General features: G+C 36.8%; 2 protein-coding genes across 3 annotated transcripts in view; both read left to right on the top strand.

The window, feature by feature from the left end:
- Window positions 1-21: 21 nt before the first annotated feature.
- LOC140799848 (transcription factor SPATULA-like) lies at window positions 22-11618 on the top strand. 2 transcript variants are annotated; one of them, XM_073154348.1, is made up of 8 exons: window positions 22-404; window positions 509-610; window positions 695-769; window positions 892-957; window positions 9921-10238; window positions 10843-10912; window positions 11005-11173; window positions 11251-11618. In XM_073154348.1, exons 1-8 carry the CDS (start codon window positions 213-215, stop codon window positions 11303-11305), a joined length of 1047 nt encoding a protein of 348 aa, XP_073010449.1. In that variant the 5' UTR covers window positions 22-212; the 3' UTR covers window positions 11306-11618. The 2 variants fall into 2 exon arrangements, with proteins under 2 accessions (XP_073010449.1, XP_073010450.1); XM_073154349.1 differs by having other exon boundaries at window positions 24-404; window positions 704-769.
- A 78-nt stretch (window positions 11619-11696) lies between these two features.
- LOC140799847 (pentatricopeptide repeat-containing protein At4g14050, mitochondrial-like) overlaps window positions 11697-26670 on the top strand; it is a 48209-nt gene continuing 33235 nt past the window's right edge. The window contains exons 1-2 of the mRNA XM_073154346.1: window positions 11697-11736; window positions 19296-19395. The gene's annotated coding sequence lies outside the window, so the exon portion shown is untranslated. The remainder of the gene's footprint in view (window positions 11737-19295; window positions 19396-26670) is intronic.

The raw sequence follows: 26670 nt of genomic DNA, 5'->3' as shown, positions 1-26670 counted from the left end.
ACGGAATAAAAAAAATCCTCAAACTCCACGACCGGGTAAAGGAGATAAGCAAAGAGGCATGATTTGTTGGTGTACTTCGTCGCTTTTTGCAGAGGAAAGTATTCTTCAGCACAGCAAAAAAGGGGTGGAGCAAAAGCAATATAAATATATACCCAGTGGCGATGCATTAATTGCATTTGGGTGCGGGGAGAGGAGGCTGAAAGGAAAGTGAGATGGGTTTAGATAGAGAGCAAGGAGATGAGGTGAGATTTGACCCAATGCCGTTTCCTTCGTCTTTTAATCCTTACTCTGCTGCTGCCGACTCCATGAGGGTTTGGAGCTGCGGAGGGGAGGAGCTGGGTGCGGAGGATGAGAGGGGGAAGAATCTGGATCAGGATTTTGAGTCCCAGGATTGCGAGAGCGAGGTGATTCTTGATTTTTTTTTTTTTTCTCTTTCCAGATGAGGCTAACTAATGGGTTTTACTAGTAGATTGATTAGGTTTTTTTTTTTAAATACTTTTGGTGGCAGGAAGGACTGGAAGTGTCCGGGGACCCCGCGAAGCCCGGGCGGCCGCGGAGTTCCGGGAGCAAGAGGAGTAGAGCTGCGGAGGTTCACAATTTGTCGGAGAAGGTGTGGTGTTCGATCTTTGGATTTTCTTTGGTTCTTTTCTTGATTAAAAGTTCCCTTTTTTTATGTTCGATTGGGTGGGTGGAGTTTGTGCAGAGGAGGAGGAGTAGGATTAATGAGAAAATGAAAGCACTGCAGAATCTGATACCAAATTCTAACAAGGTGGTAGATAATAGTAATTAGAACTTTCTTCTTCTTCTTCTTCTTCTTCTTCTTTTTCTTTTTCCTTTTAAGGTCTTTTTTTTTCTTACTGTTGTTTTTATTCAAATGGTTTTTGCAAGCAGACGGATAAGGCTTCGATGCTTGATGAAGCTATTGAATATCTCAAGCAGCTCCAGCTCCAAGTACAGGTCAGTTGATGCTGGGAAATCCATTTTATAGTCTTGCATGTTTCTATAGGGATCATATTAGATTTCAGTGTAAATAAAAGGATATAACCTGTTTGATTAATTGCTTCTGGGATTTGCTAGAGTGCATCTTCTCTCTATGAATTCAGTTCTAGATGGATTTCTACCAAGTGCTTATTAAGGCTCTGTTTGATCAGCACTCTTTCCCCTTTTAGCCTGTAATATCGGTTTGTCAGATTGTTGAATTATAATCCGACAGCCAACTTGACCGATGTGCATATCCTGTGGAACTTTCTGATTAATGATTAAGGACAAGCATGCAGCTTTTAACATCAATAATATGGCTATAGGAATTAAACAAGAATGCATAGGATAAGAGCTTTTTTTTCTTATAAGATTTTAGTTAATTCCTAGTTATTTATAAGTTTCTTGCTGGAGGATAAGCCCTTCTGTCTTAGGGCCTAATTGGATAGTCCAAAATCTCAGAAGATTCTGTGGGAATGACTTTCCTTAGGAAAATTCACAGGGATAGGAAATTTTCCTATGTGGGTGTTTGGATGATTTTTTCAAGGTAGTTTTTCCATAGGAAATACCCCTTTCCTAATGAAAAAAGAAATGAAGTTTGACTTCTTTTTTTCCTATACTCTCTTCCTCACTCTCTTTTCTCTTAGCCCCCCTTCTCCATCTCTCCCTTTCTTTCTCCTATCACCAATCTCTTCTCTCTCCTCTATCTCCTCAACCGACCACCACCACCTCCCTTCCTCCCCTACCCATCACTAACTCCTCTGTCGCCGCCACCACCACTATCACAACCATCTCCTCCACCTCCTCTACCCATCAGGCCACCACCACCTTTTCCTCCTCCTCATCCTTCTCCTATCTCCACCACGACAACCACCACAACCACGATCACCACCTCCTCTTATCTCTCTTCTTTCTATCTTTTTCCTCCAAAATATTCATTAAATCAATCCAAAGGAAAAAAAAATCACAAGATCCTTTAGTTGTACTTTTCAATTCCTACATATTGAAATTCCTTTGAAAATTTTCTTGTTTACCCAAACAAGCACTTAGTGGCTAGAATATAGGGAAGTTTTATATTAGCATCACACATGTATTTTTACATATATTACTTTACTTTTTTAGACTATCGGAAGTGAACCCTACAATTTTCATTTGATCACAAAAGACCCCATTATTTGAGCTAGAGATTACTAACAAAACAATATCAAGTTGTAAAAATTATGTTATAGACTTACATAGGAAAGAATCAGTGCCTAATTTATCTCCTCTTCTTCCTTAACATGCTTATCATCTTTAGTATGCTAAATCCCTTCCATACTATCATCCTGCTAGCTCGCAGACCGTTTGGTTGCCTAAGCCCTAGCTACAAGCTTGATGATTGATGGTGTCCCTTCTATGATGATTATCTTCTTTGAGCTTCTAGCTTTGTTGTATGGCATTTCCATAAATGTTCAAAAAAGGATTGCATAAATACATGATCTTGAATATTTCAAATAACAAAATTATATGGGATGATAGCTAGCATTCTAAATTAAACAACATTGCTACATCATAATTTCATAATTTGTTACAAACATCATGATTGCAAATTTGAAATACACAACTTTTTTTGATCATTCATGAGCCCGAAGGCTAGATATGGGCTGGACAAAGGGCCAACTCTCCCTAGATACAGAGGCATTTTTAGGCTCCACTAAGCTTTTAGCTGTCTGGTCTAGGCTTCAAGCCATATGCGTCACCGAACAATTGCGTCGAATCAAATGCTGCTGAGACTTGCTCCAAATTGTTGCGTTGCCAAGCTGTTCTTCCAAGCTAACTACACTGCCGAGCCATCAACAAAATCAAGCCAAGCTACCAAACCACCAACCACCAACCACCAAACAATTTCTCCACAATATTGTTTGGGGTTGGAGTTGAATTCATGAACACCTTAGTCATGAGCAAAGTACCTACCAACTCTACTAGAGTTGGTTGGTTGAAATACACAACTTTGTTCAGGATTGCAGGACCTTGATCATGGTGATTGGCCCATGGATTGTGTGCAAGGTTGCACGAGTCCGCAAGTGTGCCGGTTGCTCTAGGGTCTTGTATGTTCAATAGAAGACAATGGTCATATTCGCCACTCATATAACGTAAAAGATTTGCACATAATACAAGTCCACATCAGATCCCATTTCTTTTTTCTCTTTCTAATTATCATTGTTCCTGAAATCTTAACAATCCCATTGTTTCACATCAAATCTTTACGAATCTCTATGCTAGGGCCTTCCACCTAGGTATAGATATCATGATTCAAAGTACAAGTTAATACACATCAGTATCAGTTTTTTGTTTGTTTGGGCTTAGTATCAATTGTATCGGCCCCAATATCGATTGTATTGGTTACAAAATTTTTATTTTTCTTTTATGCAAAATATGTGGATTGCATCATAAATTGGATCTAACTCGAATTCAACTCTGGACATCAATTATTGATGTCTTACTATCTTGGGTGCGATGTTCTATGTTTCGTTCCCATTTTATCTCTTTTGTCCTTTTTGTTTATATTTTATTTTTCCTTTGCTCCACTCTTTTTTACCTTTTTTTCTAACACATCTTACAATCACTTATGTACAAAGTTGGTTGTTAGCTTCATTCGTAAGTTGTTTTTTGCCACCTCTATTCCGAGGTGATGACGATAATGAGCACATGTATTTATTGAATCCATCTGGAATTCATTATTGTCCTTAGTAGTTTCACTCATATTATGTTAATATCTTATATAAATAATATCATGGTTTGGAAAATCGGCCGAAAACCAATTTGAAAGAAGGCTTGATGCTAGAAAAATGATTAATATCGGGTTTGAACTGTGAGTTTCACCTAAAACCCAACCATTTCGACCAAAATGGATCAGGTTTAACAGGTCTGTGGGTCTGCTCTTGTGTGTACAACCAATTAGCCAAACCCATTTGACTTAAAACTCTTGTGAAATGGATTTGCTGATCTGCTTTTGCATTCACAACTCGTTAGCCCAAACCCAATTGACTTAAATCCTTGTGAAATGAGTTTGTGGTCTATTTTTTTTTAACTTAGGCCTTGTTTGCTTTGAGCTTAGAAACCACCATAAACTGGTTTAGGGACCTCTAAATTGGTTTAGTAACTAAATATCTTTTTATCTTTTTCATAACTAATCAAGTTTACTTTTTAAAAAATAAAGACTAAGAAATAAGACTAATTAATTGAGTTCGAGACTTAGTCTCAAACCAAACAAGGTGTTAAACTCTTGTGATTGGTAGCATAAAAGATGTTGGACCCTTTATTTTGTCTTTTTTTCTTAATTTTCAATTCCCATTGTCTCCTCCTTTGAGTCCTTTCCAATTCCCATCATCTCTCTTCTTTCACATGAACTAAAGGGAGTTTTAGAGCCATTAAAAGCTCGCAACTCTCATAAAAGAGATAGAGAGCTCGCTCAACCAAAAGGTCTCTCTATCTCTCTTTCCCTCTCTTTCCCTCAATCGAATGTCTCCCCCTCTCTCTCTCTCTCCTCTCTAGATTGTTTTCAGTTTTACAAGGACCGAAACTGAAACTTCAAACTATGAATAACATAAATTGTTTAACCTTTGTCATTTTTATGAACTTTTAGGATTTTTCTACATTTTATTTTTTTCAGTATTTGAGTAATTAAAAAGTAGATTGAAACTAAAATGGCTAGTTCAGTAGCTGAAACTATCGTTTTTCCCCAAAGACTGATACTGATACTAGTATTCAAAGCTTTATTACATATAGCAATGTGGAGCAAGTTAATCCTTGTTTCTTTCTGAATATAGCAAAAAAGGGATGTTGACACAATAACAAGGGATGCTTTTAAATCTATGGTTGCTAGTGATCAAGTTTGTTAGCAGCATTATGTTGATCTATGGGCAACAATTGAAACAACCTTTAGGCTTTAAGACACCAAGGCCTTTCTACTTCATATTCTATCAAAAAACACCCTTTTACATTTGCTTAAATATTTCAAAAATAAGCCTACTTACAAATCTATAAAACTTTTGATCCAAGCTCAATTTGAAGCTAATCAATCTGCTCTTACCATGCTAACTTTGATGGGTGTCACTTCACATGATCTAAACCTTTGGTTAATGAATCTGCTTCTAGATACTTCCTCACCTTAGTGCACATTAACCTAGATTACTATGGCCCACTTCAAATTGTCTCAAAAATGTGTCAACCCTTCAATATGTAGTAGTATTGGCTTGTATAAGGAGTACAATGCCTACAAGCACGTATTATGCAATTTGGGTGTGGCAAGACCTCCAAATAGACTATGGTCCAATGCAATACCTTAATCAGACCTGTCCTCTAATACCAAAGTTGACTTGACACAAACATAAAAAAAGTGTTATAAATCAATAGAAATCAGCAAAAATCAGAAAATAAATAAATCAAGTACAAGCAAGCTGGTAAAATAGAGGTTTTCAGGATAACAGAGAAAACTATATGTTGGTAGGTGTTCACAAGCAAAATGCGTCACTTTCAAGGACATAATTTACATCATTGGAATCATGAAAATCTTGTTTGACTATGGTCTGTTTTGCTCAAAGAAAGGATTATGTTGCGAATAAAGCAATTAATCGACCAAATACTAGCTAGAATATAACGATGTTTGATTTAGACAAATTGACTTTTAAAGGAAATTGCAGAAGAAGACTAATATAGTAAATATTCAAGACTGATAGGTTCTAGGATACGATGGAACAAACTACTAGTAATCATTGAATTAATGTGATAGGAAACAGATTTAAGGTCTAGGATGACGTTAGCTGTCCCCAATTGGGAATTAAACTCTCAAGTTAAGGTAGTGAGGGTCTGGTTTAAAGTTCGGCTTCCCTTCAACTAAAAGAGGAAAATAGTATAGGTTGTCAAGAGAGACAACTTTTCCTAATTGAGAATTGAATTGATTTGGATGAACTGTGGATTCTTTGATGACAGGTAATGAACTTGTCATTCTGTCATCAAGAGGATGACTAGTGTCCTCCTTGATATTGGGTTTTAACCTATATTTGTCTTTCTCTACATGTCGTAATCCCTGTAAATAAAGCTCGAATGTATGAACACCTGTGCTTGCTGATAATTCGAATCCTTGGCAGCTGCACCATCATAGCAAACTGTAGGAGAATTGTACAGACACTCTGATCCATAAAGTTAAGCTTGTGCTGAAATGTGATCTCAATGTCATGTCTGAAATTTGATTTAGATTTTCAAATCTGAAATACTAAGTCTACATCTCAAATCTGAAAAGCTGGGCTTTGTATGGAGGCATATAAGTGCGAGAGTACCTAGTAACGTTGATTAAACAAATGAAAATATAGTAATAGTACCATGATATGTGGATGTGAACCCTAGGCTTGGCAAATTGAGTTATGATTTAACATCATAAGGGGATCTTTTAGAAATCCTAGGAGAAAGCCTCAAGTCATCTTTTTTGTCCTAAAAACCATTTGGATACAATGTCTTAGCACCATTTATAAACCCAATATAAAAACCTAATGGAATTGTGGTCTAACTAGACCCAAACAAGTAAAAAAAGACCCAATGACTAATGGGCATCTAGGTGAATAAGCTAGAGCCATATTTTTGCAATTTTTCATTTCTATCTTCTTGCTGATATTTTTGTCCACTAAATTCTGAATGAATATGTGGTATATATGCCTTGTAAACTTATAAGCTCTAGAATAAGGATGCATTGGAATGTGATCTTTAGGTTTTTAAGGTTTGTAACTATGCACAACCTCTACTGGAGGCATGCCTAGAGACCTATTAACTGACATTTGCAAATTCAATTTTAGGTAGGATGAGATCCCTAGTCTGAGTTTGTTCACCCTCCAAACATTTCCATAAGCTCTTGTTCACTACCCTCAGATTGCCTATCCTTGTGGGAATAAAATACAGCAGAATATTTAATCTTAGTCATTGACTCCCCAAAGATGTTGTATGGTTTTTCAAAAGTAAACTCATAAATTTACATCTCTATTAGATACAATATTCATAGGAAGACCATGTAAGCTAATAATGTCGCAAAATGTAAATGTGGTTTGACTATTCTAGATGCATCAGATATCTTGAGCAAGGAATAGAATGAGCCATTTTGGAAAACTTATCTAGTTATAAACCACCGCAAAAATTGAATTATGCCTCTCTATGGGGAAGGTCAGGCATCGTAAAGGTGCATAAAATCTGGTATTCTACTTCGTATCATTGTCTAATTGAGAAACTTCACAGTATCCAACAAATTTAGCAATGTTCTTCTAGCTAGGCCAACAAAACCAACTCTTGATTGTCTCTATTGTCTTGTTTCTACCAACATGTAATTGCCTCTATTTCCTATTTCCTACCAATTAGGTCAGATTAGCCGAGTTTGGGTCGGGATAGCCGGGTTCGGGTCGGGTCATAATAATGCAAATACGAACATGACTCGTATATTAAACGGGTTACACGAGTCATAAACGAGTTACATGAATGGCACAAGTTATTTAAATTTTTATAAGTTATTTGGGTTATAAATGGATTTATTTGGGTTGTAAATGGATTTATTTTGGTTACAAATGAGTTTTTTCTTATCATAAATAGGTTAGTCGAGTCATAAACGTGTTATCGTCTCATAAACAAGTTGGCGGGTCATAAGTGGGTAGCTGGTCGGGTCATAAACGGATTAATCGAGTTAAGGTAATAAATATGAACACAACCAATTTAATAATTGAGTTAAATGGGTTGACCTACTTATGACTGAACTCGATTATATTAAATTCAAGCACGTTTAAAAAGCTAGCTTACTGTGTCAAGTTATCGGGTTGGGTCAACTTTCGCCACTCCTATGTGGAATATATAATTTATTGGCTTTAAAGTGCTAACTATCATGAATTAAAAAATCATCATGCTCAAATGTTAGGTCATCTCGTAGGGACACATAAGTCTCCCCAAAATCCAGGCATGCCCATAATTCTCCTTGACTTTCTTGAAAGTAACCACTGCAGCACTGCCTATGACAACTACAACAATACAATGGCCTAGTGCATTAGCTGCCTTATTCTCTACCCCAGCCCTAAGGTTCAATACTAATGTATACTCCTGTATGAACTCATTCTATCTGGCATGCCTAGAGTTCTCTTTTGTGAGTGAGAGACTTAGTTAGAATAAAGAGTAGACTCTAGTGGATATTATCGCCTGTATTGTAAGGCTTGCATTACTGAATAGAATTCATTATAATAGGTAGAGTATGTATGTTTAACGTCATCTAATTTCTCACCAAAAGACTATTGAACGCCCTTGGCTCAAACACCACCTATCTTGAGCAAGTTGGAAGCAAACTTCTTTGTGTAGGGCGACCAGGCTCCACAGGGAGTCGTCATCTAGGGTGAGAAAAGTTAGCTCTGATTTGAGGGACGAGGAAAGGCACATGACTCATAGATATGGAAAGCCAGGACAAGGGCTTGAGCAGCATGTACGAATTCTCATTCGCAAAGTAGACAAGCTAAAAAAAAGACGAGGTTTTATCAACGAGTCAAGATCTACTCCTATTTAAGAAACATCACATGCTCGAACACCACCTATACCTATGTAAGAAACGTAACATGTAACTTCAAATACTGTCCTGAAATTAGGAGGTAAATAACTGGTTCGTCATCATCTGTTTTATTATTTTTAAGGCTTTGTCAGTAGCCTTTGTCCACCTGAAGTCTCTTTTCTTCAAGCAATCAATAATAGGAGACATAATGCTGTTAAATTGCTTAATAAACAGACCGAAGAAAGTGGCTAGACCTTGATAACTGTGAACATCTTTAACGCCTAGGTTCAGACTACTATAGCTCTCACTTTTTTGGGGTCAGCTGATCCACCCTCTGAGAAAGCTATGTACCCTAGAAAAGTTACACAATACATCATACAAGAACATTTATTAGGGTTGACATAAAGACTTTCCTCAAGGTGGTACAAACCTATTTCAAATGCTCTGACAGTCTGTGTAATCTCTTTTCATTTTTCTCTCAACATGGGACTATTCTCAGATGTGGCAATTTTAACAGTGCCATCTCAATGATTAACCATGCCATTATCGGGTGGCAAATGTTGCGGCATGTACCATATCGACCATTGGCCATCATGGGGCATGCCAATGACAAGACAATTATGGATTCAAACATCTCTTTCAGAAAAAAAATGACTATTTTAGATGGATTTCGCGATAGTGGATTCGACATTTCGACTGGAAGTTTTATGTTCTCTCTCTAATATGCCTTAATTTACCTTTTCTGTTGAAAAAGCTCTCTTCATTTGCCTATCTGCTCTGTAAAACTATGCATTCAGATTTATCTCTTTCACAAAAAATCTCTGAAGTCAGATCATTCTGGACTCTTTGATCTGGAAGTTTTATGCTTTCTTTCTAATACCTCAATACTGCACATGAGTTCAAGTCTTGAAGAACTATTTCAGTAATGAGGGGTAAGGGTGTGTACATCTTCCCTTCTTAGACCCCACATAGATAGAAGCCTGTGCATTTGTTACTCCTTTTTGAGCTTTGGAAATGTGAAAAGTTTCTGTTTTTACTATTATTATTTTTAATTTTACTGTGGTAAGCCGTAACGTTGTACATGTTTGTTATTGATGGATAGCAAAGAGTGCTGACCCTGAGCAATAGTCACTATTAATATTGGCAGCTCTGACTTGGAGATCTGATCAGTGAGAATGAAAAACGGATGCTTATGATTTTCTCTTTTTCTTTTGCATAGTCCATTTTATACTGAGAAATTATACAACTTTTGACAGTTACATGTAGTTATTGTTTTCATTCTCCATGCTGGAAAGTGCTCTCATTGTAAATTTAGTTATGCCATTTCTTCATACCCTTAGCTTTTTAATAAATTTATATCACTAATAGTTCCCCTTTGAATGTTCAATTTCCTTTGCAGATGCTTTCAATGCGAAACGGCCTATACCTAAATCCAACTTATTTTTCTGGAGGATTACAGTCTCTGCAAGGCTCTCAGATGTCCATGGGGCTCGGTGTGAATAATGTCACAGGAATAAATGTAGGAGGAAGCATGCTGCCCTTGAATCATGATTCAGCACAAGGTGTGCAGCATGCGTATCATCAATTAAATCATGGCACATCTTCCCACCAATCTGTTGTCTTACCCAGTGTGGTAAATATTACTCTTCCTGAGCCTTCTGATAGGACAGAGTCATCGTCACACCTTGGATCCTTTCAATTCCCTGTATGTGCTGAGGTAATTTTCTTGGTTTATCATTTTTGTGCATATTCCATTCCATTGGTTGCCACAAATGTCTTCAGCTAAGGATTGAGAGATTCAGATTAAGCCTTTATTAAAAGGGAAAATTGCTAAACTAGTCCTATCATTAGCTTCTTTCTAGGTTATTTCTTATTATCCCATTTGTATCACAGAGATCACTGTGGTCTACAACTTTGTAGGACTTCTCCCTCTGGTCTTGCTTTATCAGAGAGGTCCATGTTTTTGTAACTTCCCAAACTTGCTCTCTCTTGTTCTATTTTTATCTTCTATTTGCTTGTAACCAGATAGAGCAGTTCTAAAATGTTTAAACCTTGAAAACTTATTCAATATTATAGCAAACTATGTGATCCCAGTGATAAAAAATAAATCCACTCAGAGTACATCTAAAAGATTGCAAGCCACAGGGATCAATATGAGAATACCCCAAACTAGCAGGGGAATTCTGAAAGTGGCAAACCACAAGGACTTATCTAGTGCCTTTTTTCTTGTGAAAAAGAAAAGAAAAGGGAGAAAACACTGAAAATATAGAGGACTACCATGTTTGGTGTTAAAATTACAACTTCACACTTGCATGTTATAGGAAATCTTTAGAGACGATATAGTGCCAAAGCATCAATTAACTTCCGGGCAAACAACAACAAACCTCCCAGGTAATTCACCCTAGCTGCAAAAACTCATTAGGCACTACTTTTTATACCTTCATTGTTTTCTGTTTCATACTAACACCTCTTTTGTGTAAAAGAAACTGAGATGAAGTCCATGGGTGTGGGTGCTTCTCTGCATTTTACTGGGCAAGCATCATCTATGGTGGATGTTGATCAGTTAGAAGGATGCAGGTTAGGCAGAGAAAGATTACCAATTATGGTAGCTAAGAATCAAGAAAGCCACACCATTATTCAGCATTTGCATGGGTAATTAATTCTTCATTACACTCTTTGACTCTCAAAAACTGTCAGATATATATTACTGATATCTTGGATTTGACCAGCTTGCATTGTGGAAATATTGATGCCGATACAAAAGCAGAACCAAAAGACTTGTGAAATCCAGCAAATATGGTTTGCTTTTGGATGCTTTACTGACTTGTGCAGTTAATGATAGAAGAACTTAACTAATTTGTCTATGCATCGTCTTCTACAAATTTACTAGGACTAGAAAGTTGTACCCTGATGTCAAATCTTTGCCACCACACAGCAGAAGTCGTATTCTGCTGGTGAAGCAGATTTCTCATGTAAGAGAAGTAATCTAATGGAAAGTGTAGATCAAAATTTGTATTATTTCGCTTGTTGGTATTTTAATTTGAAACGAATAATGAATTTGTTGGAAGTAGGCTAGCTACTTATCCTGTGAGATTTACTTTGGTTCCTGTTTTTATGCATCTCCTTACAATTCCTTCAATTCCTTGTCAGATCTGAGGATTGAGCCCTGCATTAACTTTGAGCAAATCTTAAGCTGGTCTTGAGCTGTACAACTGGTGAGTCTCTTTGTTTAGAGTGGCCTTATGAACTTTATTAAGGATAAATAAGGGAGATAAATGAGTGGGTAATTAAGAGCATATTTGATTCTTCCTTTTAAGTTAGGATTTAGTTTCTCTCTCCGAGTAAAAGGGATGCAAGGCCTGGGGAGAAACCAAGTTGGGAACACACTTCTAGGATAATTTTATGGCCCCTATTTCAGCACCTGTCTTGGAAAAAATAAATGGCTAGTGTGGAGTAGCACAAGCCACGAGTCCTAGTATGAGTCTTATTAGATGTTATATTTGGATTTAAGAATTTTAGCTTAGGGTTAGGGTTCCTCGCTTTCCATATGTATAAATGAACACTGAAATACTTTTAACCACTATTAGAAAAAACAGTAGTTGTTACCTCCTTTGTTTCTTTTGCTTCGTTATCTAACAATCGGTACCAATCCTCGGGAAGTTGGTGTTGTTAATTATCAAACTTGATCTTGAGAAAGATAAAAAATGAGGAGATCAATTGTGCCAAATTTGCTGGTTATGTTACCCGTTCACTTGTGTAATAAGAATAAGTTTATTCTAGAATAAATCTCTTTATTCTAGTATATAGTAACTAAACAATATCTGAGCTTATTTTGGTACAATAATTCATCATTCTCTCTCATCTTATTTCGTACAACTTTTAAAAAATAATTTAATAATAATTCATGATTATTATTTTGCTGTTAGATTAATATCACTTGATTCCATACCACTTTTACTTTAGTTGAGATTCCTTCTTCTCTTCTCTCTTTTTGAAAAATAGTCATGTCACATAAATATTTGTAGTGCCACGCGTTGCATAGCCACTGCATTATCATGCTTACAGCGCATTCCACACACTATAATACATTATTACGCACTACAATGCATTGCCACATATTATAATGCATTATCACGCACTACAATGCATTGTCACGCACTATAATGTATTATCACGCACTACGACGCATTGCCACGCATTATAATGCATCATCACGCACTACAACGCATTGCATAGTCATTGTGTTGTCACGCACTACAGCACATTGCCCTTAACACCCAAATCCTAAACCCGTGCATGGCACAAGCCCACACGACACGTGCGTGGCACCTGACCATTTGGTTAGTTACTAATAACCAAATACAAATACAAAGTCATATATTAGAATATAAGACAAGGATAAAGACACTTTGAAGGATGTCCATTGATACATTAGATAACGTAACTCATCTAGCGTATAACACTAATCACACTCTACTTTTTACCTATTAGCAAAACCTCTAAGGGAATATCCTGCTTCACTCGTTCACCTTGGTTTTTGGAAATGAAAAAATAAAGAGAGTTATGAGCTAAAGGCTCAGTGAATAGACCTTATCCCGAATCAGTAAAGTCAAATAAAGAGTAAATCAAGTACTGGATAATATGAATCAGAAAGAAGCATCATGCTGTGAATGAACATATAAACAAGTCTTCGATAATCCCAAATCTATAGTAAATGTCATGTTATAACTAATCAAGAACACAAACTCTTGACAATGTATAAATAAACCTCTATGTATACTATTATTGTATCACTCTCAAATATAACACATATGATGCATGTCGACTATGCAATGGTATATATAAAGTATGATAATTACTCAATAATTATATGAAACTCTTCGTATTACAATCATCACCGACATCTCGGTATACCACTATCATATTAGATTATTGTGCACAGTCAACACCCGGTGCTCAGTCTCAATATCATGCCCGAAGGCTTAGAACATACTCTGCCATCCATAAGGAGTATCTTAAATATAACAATACATTGCCATACACTAAGGGTATCAACATCCATCAAGATCGAGTACCCTTCTAGCTGATAGAAATCTCGTAAGGATAACTCGCCATATATGCCCTGACGAATGGCATGTGTTTGAATGTCTGCTGCGTAGACAAACTAACGACCTCGGACGTAAGGCCACAGGATCGCAACTGTTTCGAGCGATTAATCATCCACCAAACACGTACTAACTCTCGCGCCCACTCGGATATCCTCATGCTTTTTATTAACTATTCTATTAATCATATTTCATGCTTTCTTTCTAAATGATAGATCATATGCATATATCCAGTATGATAACAAGTCAATGCATAACATGAATTTAGGTGGAATAGGAATCAAGAGAAAAATGATGCAATGTAGTCTCTAACCATATAGTCAACACATGTATATACATGCTAATCTATCACAACATGTATACTCATGCTATAGATCAACTGGACATAAAATTATAACACTATAGTCATCTCTAATCATCTCTATATATTATCATCATACTCATATCCAAGATCAGCCTAATTGCATGCTCGACTATAATTATCTTTAGATAAAATCATAATTATGCTGGAGGCCAAAACATGCATATACATAATATATAATATAACCTAATTTGAGAAAGGCGCCTAAGGGATAAGACTACTTACCACCACTGTAATTATCAAATAATCACTCGTTCACGCTGCGACAATGATCAAGCCTCGATAGCTAAGTCCATAGGGTCTTGAATAGGGGGGTCAGAATATGAAATTATTTATAACATATAATGTCAGTCTTTCTATTAATTAAAATTAACCCGGCTAAAAGATAATTTCTCGTTGTAATTATATACTCTTCATTCCTATATTTGTTTTGTTATTTATTAACCATAATTATATTATCTAATAGTGTATTTAAAACATAATTATCTGCCTATTATTCTCTTTGATAATTAAGAAAATAAGAATCAAGTTACTCCAAATAATTACACAAGAATATATGTACATAACCCTAATAATTACTATACCTAACTAGATTAATATAGTAATTTATGTTTGCAGGTATTTTGCTAAACAAGGTATAATTAGATTTATTTACTAACTATGATATAATTAGATTTAATTCATATAAATTAAATACATTAGATTAACTAAACTAATTAAATAACTAATAACATAATCAGATATAATTTAAATATTAATCAATAATATGCATATATATATATATATTTACATTTTTTTTAAAAGAAATTGTACACAGTGCTAGGCTCAACCCAGCACCTTAACATAGCAGGTGCTAGGCTGAGCCTAGCACCTTAACATAGCAGGTGCTAGGCTGAGCCCAGCACCATGCGCACCAAGGTGCTACCCGAGAGGAGGAAAGAAGGGAAGGAGGAGGAGGAAGGAGAAAAGGGGAAGAGGGTTAGGCCACAGGGGAGGGGTACGGCCGTTGGTGGCCACTCAGCGGTCGACCTCTCGCCGGCGGCTCAAATCAGAGAGAGAGAGAGAGAGAGAGAGAGAGAGAGAGAGAGAGAGAGAGAGAGAGAGAGAGAGAGGAATGCTCACTGGTAAATAGAAGGGCCGACGACGGCTCTTCCCAGTGGTCAGTGACTACTGGGGAACTAGAGGGAGAGATCGAGAGATCGAGAGAACGAGGGGAAGAGAAAGAGAAAAATTAGAGAGAGGGAGATGGTCACGCGGCGGCGGCAGAGTGGCCAGTGGGCCGGGTCCCACCTCCACACGTCATCGTGATGTGGAGAAAAGTGGCTCAGTGGAGGTGCGCCAGCGTTGCCATGGCATGCGTAGCATGCTGGGCACGAGGCCGGCCTCAGCGTGGCCGGTCGCGTCGTGACCAACCAATTTTTTTTTAATACTACTTGGGTTATTACATTGCCACCCACTATGTTGCCACTGTATAGCTAATGCATTTTCACGCATTGCCAGTCATTTGTAAGTCTGCATTTGTTCTTAATAAAGGTATATGAAGCATTTAAGCTTGTATTTATAACAAAAAAATAATATCATTTACTACTACTACTTTAGCATATATTTAAGGGTATTTTTGTAATTTGGTTTAAAATATCACCTATTTCCAATATTTTAATATTAATTTTATGTCACATCAAATATAATTATTACTCATTATACTAGTATTGAACTAATCATTATAATAGCTTATACTAATATTCGCTCTCTTCTTTTAGTATTAAAAATTAGAATAGTTATGCCTATTATATCCATATTCCACAAATTGAACGGGTTAAAGAAATAGAAGACAAGAAATGAGAAGCACACGTCCTTAGCCCCTGTTATCCCAGAATAACAAAAATTCATATTCCAGAATACGAACTTTTATTTCAAAATAAAGCTAAACATCGTAATAGCCATATTTTAGAATATAAATATTATTTATTAAAATTACATCTTATACCACACATTAATCAATTACCAATTTACTCTTAATTTGACTACAACTTCTTTTAAAAATCTTATTATAGTTTATTATTTATCTTTTATCTCTTTTAAATATCTTATCATAATTTATTACTCCTCTCTTCTCTCTTTTCTCTTTTAACCGTTCTTATCAATATCTTATCATATTTATCGCTCCTCTCTACTCTCTCTCCTCTCTTATCATATTTATTTTATTTCATACTAAATAATAAAATTTAATATAAACAGCATAAATATCAATAATTTACTATTTTGTAAAAATAAAAACATTTTAAAATTATTAAATATTTTTTAAATATAAATATTATATAATTCTTAATAATAAAGTATTTCATTGATAATAATTATTTTATAAATTATCTTATTATTAAAACAATTTTTATATGTACTAATAACATAAAAAATATAATATGAATAAACTAATATTTTATCAATTAAATATTAACTCGTAGATAAAATAATATATTTACTATTTAAACTATGTAGTAATCTAATTAAATCTTTTGTTAAAAAATAAAATAGAAAATTTACAAAAGATTAATATAATATTATTAATAATCTCATGTTTTAAGCTAAAATAAAACATGAAAGTATAAATATTTTAATATTATTAATAATCTCATTTTGCAAAGATTATTAAAAAATATAAGTTCCATGTAAAATAAAATTTTAATAATTTTTACTATTAAATATAATAATATTTAATATATAACATACTATTTTCAACTAGAAAATATGTAGGATTAAATGTATCAAAAGACTAATATAAATAAACTAATATTTTAATGCTCCTACCATAGTAATGGGTGCTAGTAGATAGGTAAAACATGGTAATGATTGATATTGCTTGCCAAAATGTAATGCATTACATACGTACCAGTATACAATGTATATGTGCTCTCACCATACTGACGGGCATTGGTAGATAGGTAAAGCATGGTAATGGTTGATATTGCTTGTCAAAATATAATGCATTACATACGTACCAGCACATAATAATAATTGATATTGTTTGCCAAAATGTAATGCATTACATACGTACTAGTATACAATGCATATGTATGCTCCTAATATAGTAATAGGCATTGGTAGATAAGTAAAGCATGGTAATAATTAATATTGCTTTTCAAAAGATAATGCATTACGTACGTACCAGCACACAATGCATATATACGCTCCCACTATAGTAATACGCGAATGGTAGATACATAAAGTATGATAATGTAATATTTCATGCACGCATTGCATACTTATAATATTATAAGCTTCTCTCCCTCTATCTCATTAATCTATTTGAAATCAAATTGAAGGGTATTATAGTAAATTTTCTATTATTTTATTCACTTTATATCACATCAAAAATAATTATTGCATTCTTATTCCAGAATACAGATAAACATAGGAATTACTATTTCTAGAATACAACCATCATTTTAGGAATAACAAATTAGATTTTGCTATTACTATTCCTCCCTATTCTAGTTGTGAACAGGACCTTAGGAAATAACATTTATCACATAGGAAGGCAAATCCTCCTAGGGTATAGCTATATTTATTTATTATACTTGCATATGAGAACTTATATCACAATAAGCTATTCAGGTGTTTATGTGATAATAAAATTGAATTAACGAGTGTGAACGATAAAAAGTGTTTGTTACATATGCTTGAATAGTAGAAAAAATATTGTCTGAAGGTCATATACTAGTGTGGTGTACACTATTTCTTTCTCTCGATTTTTTAAGAAATGGATATTGACAATAATACGGACCATAAGAGAAAGATTAGGGCTTCTGTTTAATTGTATATATATTTTTTAAAGAAATCGATATTGGGAAGTTATGAGTCAGGGTTTCTCATGTTTAATTGTATTTGATTTGCAATAATAAACTCTAATATTGTCACAAACCGGCTTGATTGTTATGCATATGTAACAACCCAACCTTAAAAAAAAATATTAATTAATTTTGGGCACGACGTGGCCCCACACTGTGGCCGGCCTCGTGCCCATGCAGCATGCGTGGTGGGGCGCCATGCGCCCACTGCTGCTACTGCAGCCAACTGGCTGCGACCAGCTGGCCGCGGCGGACCCCGGCGCCGCTGCAACCCCTCCACTGCCTTTCCTTTCTTTCTTTAAATCTCTCTCTATCTCTATCTCTCTCTCGATCACTCTCTCACTCTACTCTCTCTTGCACTCTTTCCTCTCCTCGTTGCCGACGCGTCGCCCGCCGCCACCTCCCCGAAAGCCACCGCTGCCGATGAGATCCCTCATTCCCCCTCTCTTTCCTTTTCTTCCTCTCTCTCTCTCTCTCTCTCTCTCTCTCTCTCTCTCTCTCTCTCTCTCTCTCTCGCTTAAGCTCGGGCTCGTCAGAGCCAAGCCGCCGGCCCGGGTCCGCAACCCCCTCCCTCACGTTCTCTATTTCTTCTCTTCCTCTTCTCCTTCTCTTCTTCTTCTTCTTCTTCTTTCTTTCTTTCTTTCTTTCTTTCTTTCTTTCTTTCTTTTTCCCCTTCTTCCTCAGCTTCTTCTCCTTTTTTCTGCATATTGCTGGGTCGAGCCCAGCACTGATGGCAGAATTAATTAATTAATTAATTATTTATTTTATTTATGTTATTTATTTAGGTATTTTTCTTCTTAATTAATGCAAATAGATTATTTAGACATTAACTATTTTAATAATATTATATATTCTTCAATATAATTTTATTAATGATAATTTTTATAATTAATGATTAATTAGGTATAAATATAGGTAATACTTATATTTATTTATTTATTTATTTATATGTCTATTAGATTAATAGATAGATTTGTAAATTATAATTATTAGATTTATATTCTAATGCCCTCATCATATATATTTTAAGTATTTCTATTAATTTTTTATATATGATTATTCTGCAACAAATAAAATACTAAGCTTATTTAGTTATTTATTTATTATTTTATTGAGTAAAGACTACATTGTCCCTACTTAATCAAGATAGTGTATAAATTATAAAATTAATTATAATTAGACCTTGTCTATACTTATAGTTATTTAGACTTTTATTTTATTTTATAATTATATATTTAGAAATACTCTCATATAAAAGGAAACAAACCTCTTCTCCTTACGTTATAACTAACATTTTATGATAATAATATACTTATAGTATTTGAATCGTATCTATAATATAGACTTAGTTATGTAATAAAAAATAAAGAGAAGTGATTCTAAACCTAATGAACCTTTATATTCTAAGTGAATTAATTATAATTAGATAAACGGCTAACATCATACTACTTAAATATTTTCAGATCCCGAACCCCTTATGTGAGACATTGTGAACTCTGACGATGAGTTGATGTTTGACTGACGGACGTGAGAGATACGTGGTTTGTGTTTTCTGATCAGACTGTGAGTAGTCTTATCCTCTAGACGCCATTCTCAAATTAGGATATATTATATCTTATGTACACGCATGTTTTGGCCTCCAGCATGATTATATAACTTTATATAGAGATGATTTCAATCAAGCATATTTTATCATACATTTGATTAGGCTGATCTGAGATATGAGTACATTAGTGATATATAGAGATGATTATACTGTTAGCGTATGACAGGGTATGATTACTTTCTTCTGAGATACCCTTAGTGTATGACAGGGTATGATTTATCTACAGAGATACCCTTAGCATATGACAGTGTATGATTTATCTATAGAGATGCTCTTTTGCTCATGACTCTCCTTATTTCTTTTCTAACCCCCACAGATATTATGGTACGTGATATCAACTTGAGATATCCTGATGAGATATTTTAGAGCAAAGATGAGATGAGCTATAGATACGAGACAATATAGATAATAGTCTATATAAAAATTGAGTTGTATCGGTATTTGATATTTGTACTCTTTTGTATTAGACGATGATTTGTATAATACAAGTCGAATCATAGCGTACTCTTGTATTAATTATTTTAGTTGTATCTTAATGGTTTGTTGTGACCTGTGGGTCCTGTCAAATTATGTAGTGGTATAGTGTATATTATTGTGGACTTAGATATTCATATGTTAACAGGTTTATTTGGTTAATAGTATGATTTATTTGGTGGTGGATTATGTGATCGTGGATATGTTAGCATATTTTATTTGATAATGTCATGATTATATATGCACAGGAAAGCATCTGCGCGTGACGGGCCCCGTCCATCCTATCACGTGCGTCGCGCGTGCCGTGTGGGCGCGTGGGCATGCACGTGCCGGGCATGGGTGTTACAGCATCGGCTTGATTCGATCCAGAGCGGTTTTGGACAGAATTGAAAACGTAACTTTCAAAGGAAATTCCGAAGGATCTAGCCATTGGATCTTATTGAAATTTGGATATTTGTCGCTCTTGAAGAGAGATTTCCAATGAATCTAAGATTTCACGGTTTGGATAGCTAGATCTCGAAATATTGGCCAAATAGTGACCAAAAGTCGGGTGAATCCTAGTTTGTTAGCCCTTCAATGGCTAGATAGGTGCTAGGAGAACTCCTATTTAAAGTAAAGGGGGAGAAATTACTACAAAAGAGGGGGGTTAGGAGTTAGAGGAGGCCAATCGAGGACTTGGGCGGTGGAAGAAAGGAGATGGGAGAGGGTGCTGACGATTAGAGCAAGAAGGAGGGGAGAAAGAAAGAGGAGAGAAGAGAGGAGAGGAGAGAGGAGAGAAGAGAGAGAAGGAGGCTCACCTTGGTGGCGGCAATGACAATAACGGCGGCAAGCCAACCCCGGTAGGGGGTGGTAGAGTTTGAGAGAGAAGAGAGATTTAGAGGGAGAGAGAGCGTTTGAGGTGGAAGGGGAGGGAGGATGGCGGCGGCAGAGCCAGCTGCATGGTAGCGCCTAGCTTGGCATAAGGCCGACCACAGTGTGGCCGGCTATGTCATGCCATGAATTTATTATTATTATTATTGTTGTTATTTAAATTTTTAGGATAGGTTGTTACATCCAGCCTTTTTTGGTGGTCTCCTCCTCCATCATCATTGGCCACCTCCTCTATCGATGTTGGCCTCCTCATCTTCCTCCTTCATCGCTGCCTCCTCATCCCCCTCCTTTACCTCCTCATCTAGGCTTCTCGTCGTCCATTGACAAGCTTGGGCTTGGCTCAGACTCAGTCTGGCTTGGCTCGAGCTTAGCTCGAGTTGAACTGAGCCAAGTCTAAACTTCTTTGGAGCGCTCGAAATTAATATTGAGCCGAGCCTGGGCTAGAGCCGATTTGCTCAAACTCGACTCATTTACACCCTTAATTGGAGATTTATTTATACATTGTCGAGAATTATTATAATACTCAAACTCTAAACACGTGCATGGCACGAGCCCACACGGCACGTGCGTGATACCTGACCATTTTTTTAGTTACTGACAATCAAATAAACCTGTATCAACATCATAATTTTATCCACAACGTCTAAACTAAGAATAACTCAAGTCTAACTGTCAACAACATACAGATAACTATATATACACAATGGTGGTATATACATAATTATACAAGTACAAAGTCACCTGTTAGAATATAAGACAAGGATAATGAAACATCCAAACCTCCAAATACATATGTAAATCGCGTGGGTAAATACCCCTACGTGGTGCATTACATGATCTGTCAGTACAAGGATTTCACAAGGCACACAACAGCACAAATTCACCATAAATAAACTCAACCATAAGAGTCCGGATACAAGTTCCACAGGCCACAACAAGCCTTCTAAATACACATCCAAAATACAATGCTAAAGTCCAAAATACATCATCAATCATAATGCCCTCGTAGGGGCTTAATACAACTAATAGACATACTGAAAAAGAAAGGCAGCTACTCCTTGCTACCCGCACCTGCGTCCCCTAGCTCTGAAATAATGCCAACAAGAGGTGGTGAGCTTACAACACAGCGAGTAGGATTCATACAATCTAAAATAATGAACTCACATGTGTATATCCATTGTATGCCTCTATTTGCTAGCAATAATAATATGCTTGTTGAAATGACTTAACATGAGTTACTAAATCAATGTAATCGATAAAGATTACTAGTCACTATCCTGGAACATGCTAATTCCTAACGTATCAAGATAAGTTCACACAGATATAAAGCTTGATACAATCTCTTATTCATACACATCTCAATTATAGTGTTTACATGTTATGCATAGCAATAAAAGAGTAGTTTAGTCATCTCATGCTTACCAAGGCATTAATCATGTTTATCATAGCTCACCGAGCTATTCACCACACAGGGTAAATACTCTCAAGAAACAATCATCCACCACATAACCATCCATCATCTCATACATCGAGGCGAGATATATACACATCTAGCGGTAATGCCACCTACATAAATATGACGACACTACATGTGACCGGTTGTTTGTCGCCATCAGACTAAGCACCCTAGTCGTAAGCCCATATCTCACTCTCTCTAAATCATCACCGCTCTTAGGGGGGGAATCGGGAGCCCTCGGCTCATCAACAGACGCTCTAACCCTACGTCGTCGGGTACCGCTAGAGTTATATCCCCGCCTCACAATCATGTTCTTTTATCATCATAATCTAGTCCTGACTATGCAGTATAACTACCTGAATGCCACATAGGCTCCCGACCTCAGGTGTAGGCCGCTAATAGTATAGTCATATAAGATACACTCTACCCTTAACCCTGAGCTGAGTGAGTAAGGGCACTGCCTAGTCAGAACCTAACTACTAATGATAAGTGGGAGTGGTGCAGCATCTATGAGTGTATAAAGTATGTCATAGTCATCATGATCGTTACATTTTATATTCACAACAGATTTATATGCAAGGGTTTATCATACAGGATACATGTAGAGCATCATCACACTAATGTTTATGCTACATTAACATTCTCATAATATCATGATGAGCAAATTATCAATAACTCCATATGTAAAAATATAATATGGTACACTAAATGCATGTATTAATACCGATATTTCCTACAGTGTCATGATAGGTATAATGGTTGTAACTACATTATTCTAGACTTGTATAAACTCCACTCGCCTGAGGAGTCTCCACGATATACTAAATCTCGTCAGCTAGCCTGCTCCTCCGGAATCCCAAAATCCTCCTCACGCGGTGACAATCCTATTAATTCACGCAAGTAAAGTCATACGTAAGATTAGCGAGCTAATAAAATTAATTATCTTATTAGAGCATTTATGTTTAGGCATATACATGAGTCAAGGGTCTCCTAGGGTGAGTTCTATGTTATCATAAATTCACATGATAATAAATTATCATTATGAGAGTTAGGCTAATTAAATCACGGGGTTATAGGGTTCAAATGGCCCCAAATGGGACCTAACCCAATAGGCAAGTGGGCCTTGGTGGGCTGCAGTCCAACTGTAGCCCACAAGGTTGCGTAAGGTGGGTTGGGGGGGTCCAACCACAACCCACCAAGGCTGACTGTGGGCTGCAGTCCAACCGTAGCCCACCAAGGGTCGGATTGGAAGGTTGCCGTCTGCAGCCCACCAAAATTTGCATAGTGGGCTGCAGTCCAGTGTAGCCCACTAAGGGGTATGGGTGGGGGTTTGTTTAACCCCCACCCTCCCATACCATCTCCTTTTGAGGGAAGGAGACCGGGGACCAGGGGGGAAAAGGGAGGAGGCCCACGAGGCTGTGGGCCGGCGGCAAGGCCACGAGACTGGGTAAGGGGAAGAAAAGAAAATGGGGAGGGGGGGCGACGGCGATAGGCCGCGCTCCATGGCCGGCGGTCATGGAGGGGTCCTTCCTCCCTTCATCAAGGGCCCGAAGCCCGACTAGGGAGGGTTTCTCTCCTTCTATCGGAGCCCTTGGACCGGCGGTCGAATGCGGGGGCGTCGGCCGCCGAGGACGATCGTGAGAGGGAGAGGAGCTAGCTACTGAAACTAAACGATGAGGTTGAGGCTTACTGCGATCTGCGCTCGGCTTTGTCTGCTCTGGGGCTTCGGCGGCTCCGACGCCGACAACCCGAGGGAGAGAAGAGGGAGAGAGGTAGTGAGGTGGGGGAGCAGATGGGGGTTGGGATGGTTGCGGTGAGGGGAAAGAAGGATTAATGGAGGTGGGGAAGGTGGCGTGCACGGCAAGGGAAAAGGAAGAAGAAGAAAGGAGAAGAGAGGTCGGGGTGCAGGCATCTGTGACGCACGCGCCGAGCATGTGCGTTAGGGAAATTTTTTATTTTTTTATTTTTTTATATAAATTGGGGTGTTACAGATAAAGACACACTTTGGAGGATATCCACTAATACATTAGATAAGATAAATTATCTAGCGTATAACACTAACCACACTCTACTCTTCACCCATTGGCAAGACCTTTAAGGAAGTATCCTTCAACACTCATTTACTTCGGTTTTTGGAAAGGAGAAAACAAAGAGAGTAATGAGCTAAAGTTTCAATGAATAGACCTTATCCTGAATCAGTGATACCAAACAGAGAGTAAATCAAGTACTTGGATAATATGAATCGAAAGAGCATCATGTCATGAATGAGTATATGAATATTTCTCAATAATACATAAATAAAAAATAGATAACATGTCATATCATAACTGATAAAATATATTATCCTCGACAATATATAAATAAATCTCCATGTCATTCTATCATCATAACTCTGTCTCAAATATAACACATATGATGCATGCCGATTATGATCATACTATGATATCAAATGCAACCACCTATGATGCATATTGACTATTCGATATTCAGGTATAATAGATGATAATGAAATCATATGCATTTCTCAATATCACTATCATCACCGATATCTCGGTATAATATTATCATACTAGACCACTATGCACAATCAACACCTGGTACTCGATCTCAACATTCTGCCCGTAGGCTCAAAGCATACCCTGTCATACGCTAAGGATATCTCACTCATAACCATACCCTGCCATACGCTAAGGGTATATTAAAATCCATCTAGATCGGGTACCCCCACGAGTTAATAGATTTCACATGAGGGTAGCTCGCCACACGCATGTTGTGGCGAACAGCAGGTGTCCGATTGTCTGTGCGCACAGACTCAACTGACCTTGGATATGGGCCACAAGATATCGCATACCATCGACCATAATCATAACTCCAGGCACCCCTAACCCTGGCGCCTACTCGGGTACCCTCATATTTTTTATATCAACTTTCCTATCATTGAGATTTATGCATTTCTTTCTATATGATAGATCATGTGCATATATCCAGTACTATAACAAATCATGCATATCAGGAATTTAGGTGGTAAGGAAGTTAAGAGGAAAATAATGCAATGCAGTCTCTAACCATATAACTAACACATGTATATCCCTGCTAGTGTATCACATGCATACTCATGCTAAAAATCATCCCGACATAAAGTCATAACAGTATAATCATCTCCAATCATCTCTATATATCACCAATGTACTCATATCCCAGATCAGTCTAAACAAATGCATGATAAAATATGCTTGACTGAAATCATCTCTAGATGAAGTCATATAATTATGATGGAGGCCAAAACATGCATGCACATAATATATAATATATCCTAATTTGATAAAGGCATTTATGATACGATCTTCTCTTTGGGGCTAAAGCTCTGATACCAGCTTGATACGATCACGCCTTTTTGGTAAAGGGTCGATCTTTTCCAATTCTTGATCTGGACTAGATCTCGCACGGAACTTTGAAATAAGATCCTAAAATATTCCGCCGTTGGATCGATGTGAAATTTTGATATGTTGTCGCCCTAGAAAAGAGTTTTTCAAAAAATCAAGTTTCAGAGCCGGACGAGGGAGGTTAGAAGCGGCGTCGCCGGGGATTGAGAGAATGGGAGCGAAGAAGACGAAGGAGGCAAGGCAAAACTCAATCTCAATAATCAATAATAATCTTGGTTGCCCTACACATCCTTTTATAGGCTAACCAACAACTCACATTAACCCTAAAACACAATTTTCGCCGACCGCGTTCGAACTCGCCCGACCGCGTTCGAACGCACCAAATTAGCTCTTCTGGATTTGCGAACGCGATGCAGGCATTCGAACGCGTGATCGAACGCGCCTGTCAGTATTTGCGAACGCGATGCAAGCGTTCACAGTGCGTTGGAACGCACCGCGTTCGAACGCACAGTACATTCTCTTCACCACGTTCACAACCCCGTTCACAAACCGTGTTCGAACTCACTCCACCCGCGTTGGAACGCGACTTACAGAAAACTTATTTTAATGGAAATTAAACACTAAAACATGAAATAAAAATACTCCTAAAGTGAATCCATGCTCGAGACGACGTCGGTGAAGTCCAAATCGTATCAATTTAGAGGATAAGACTACTCACATCTGATCAGAAGCACAACTCTGGTATTCGTCACATCCGGCAATTGAGCGACAACTCGTCCTTATAGGGTCCACAGGGCCTCAAATAAGGGGTTCATGATATGAAAATATTTAAGTAGCATGAAGTTAGCCGTTCACCTAATTAAAATATGTTCATGTAATATATGATGATTTATTAGGCTTTAGAATTTCTACTTATCATTATAACTAGCTATATTTTTAATTATAAATAAAAATATAAATATAGATTAAAACTTAATTATAATTAAATTATATCTTGATTAATTAGGTACTATGTAGTCATTACTTTATAAAATAATAAATATATAAAT

Source organism: Typha latifolia, chromosome 13 (genome assembly GCF_019914945.1).
Source record: "Typha latifolia isolate L0001 chromosome 13, TyphaL0001v2, whole genome shotgun sequence".
NCBI lineage: Eukaryota > Viridiplantae > Streptophyta > Magnoliopsida > Poales > Typhaceae > Typha > Typha latifolia.
This window is presented reverse-complemented; position numbering and strand designations above follow the sequence as displayed.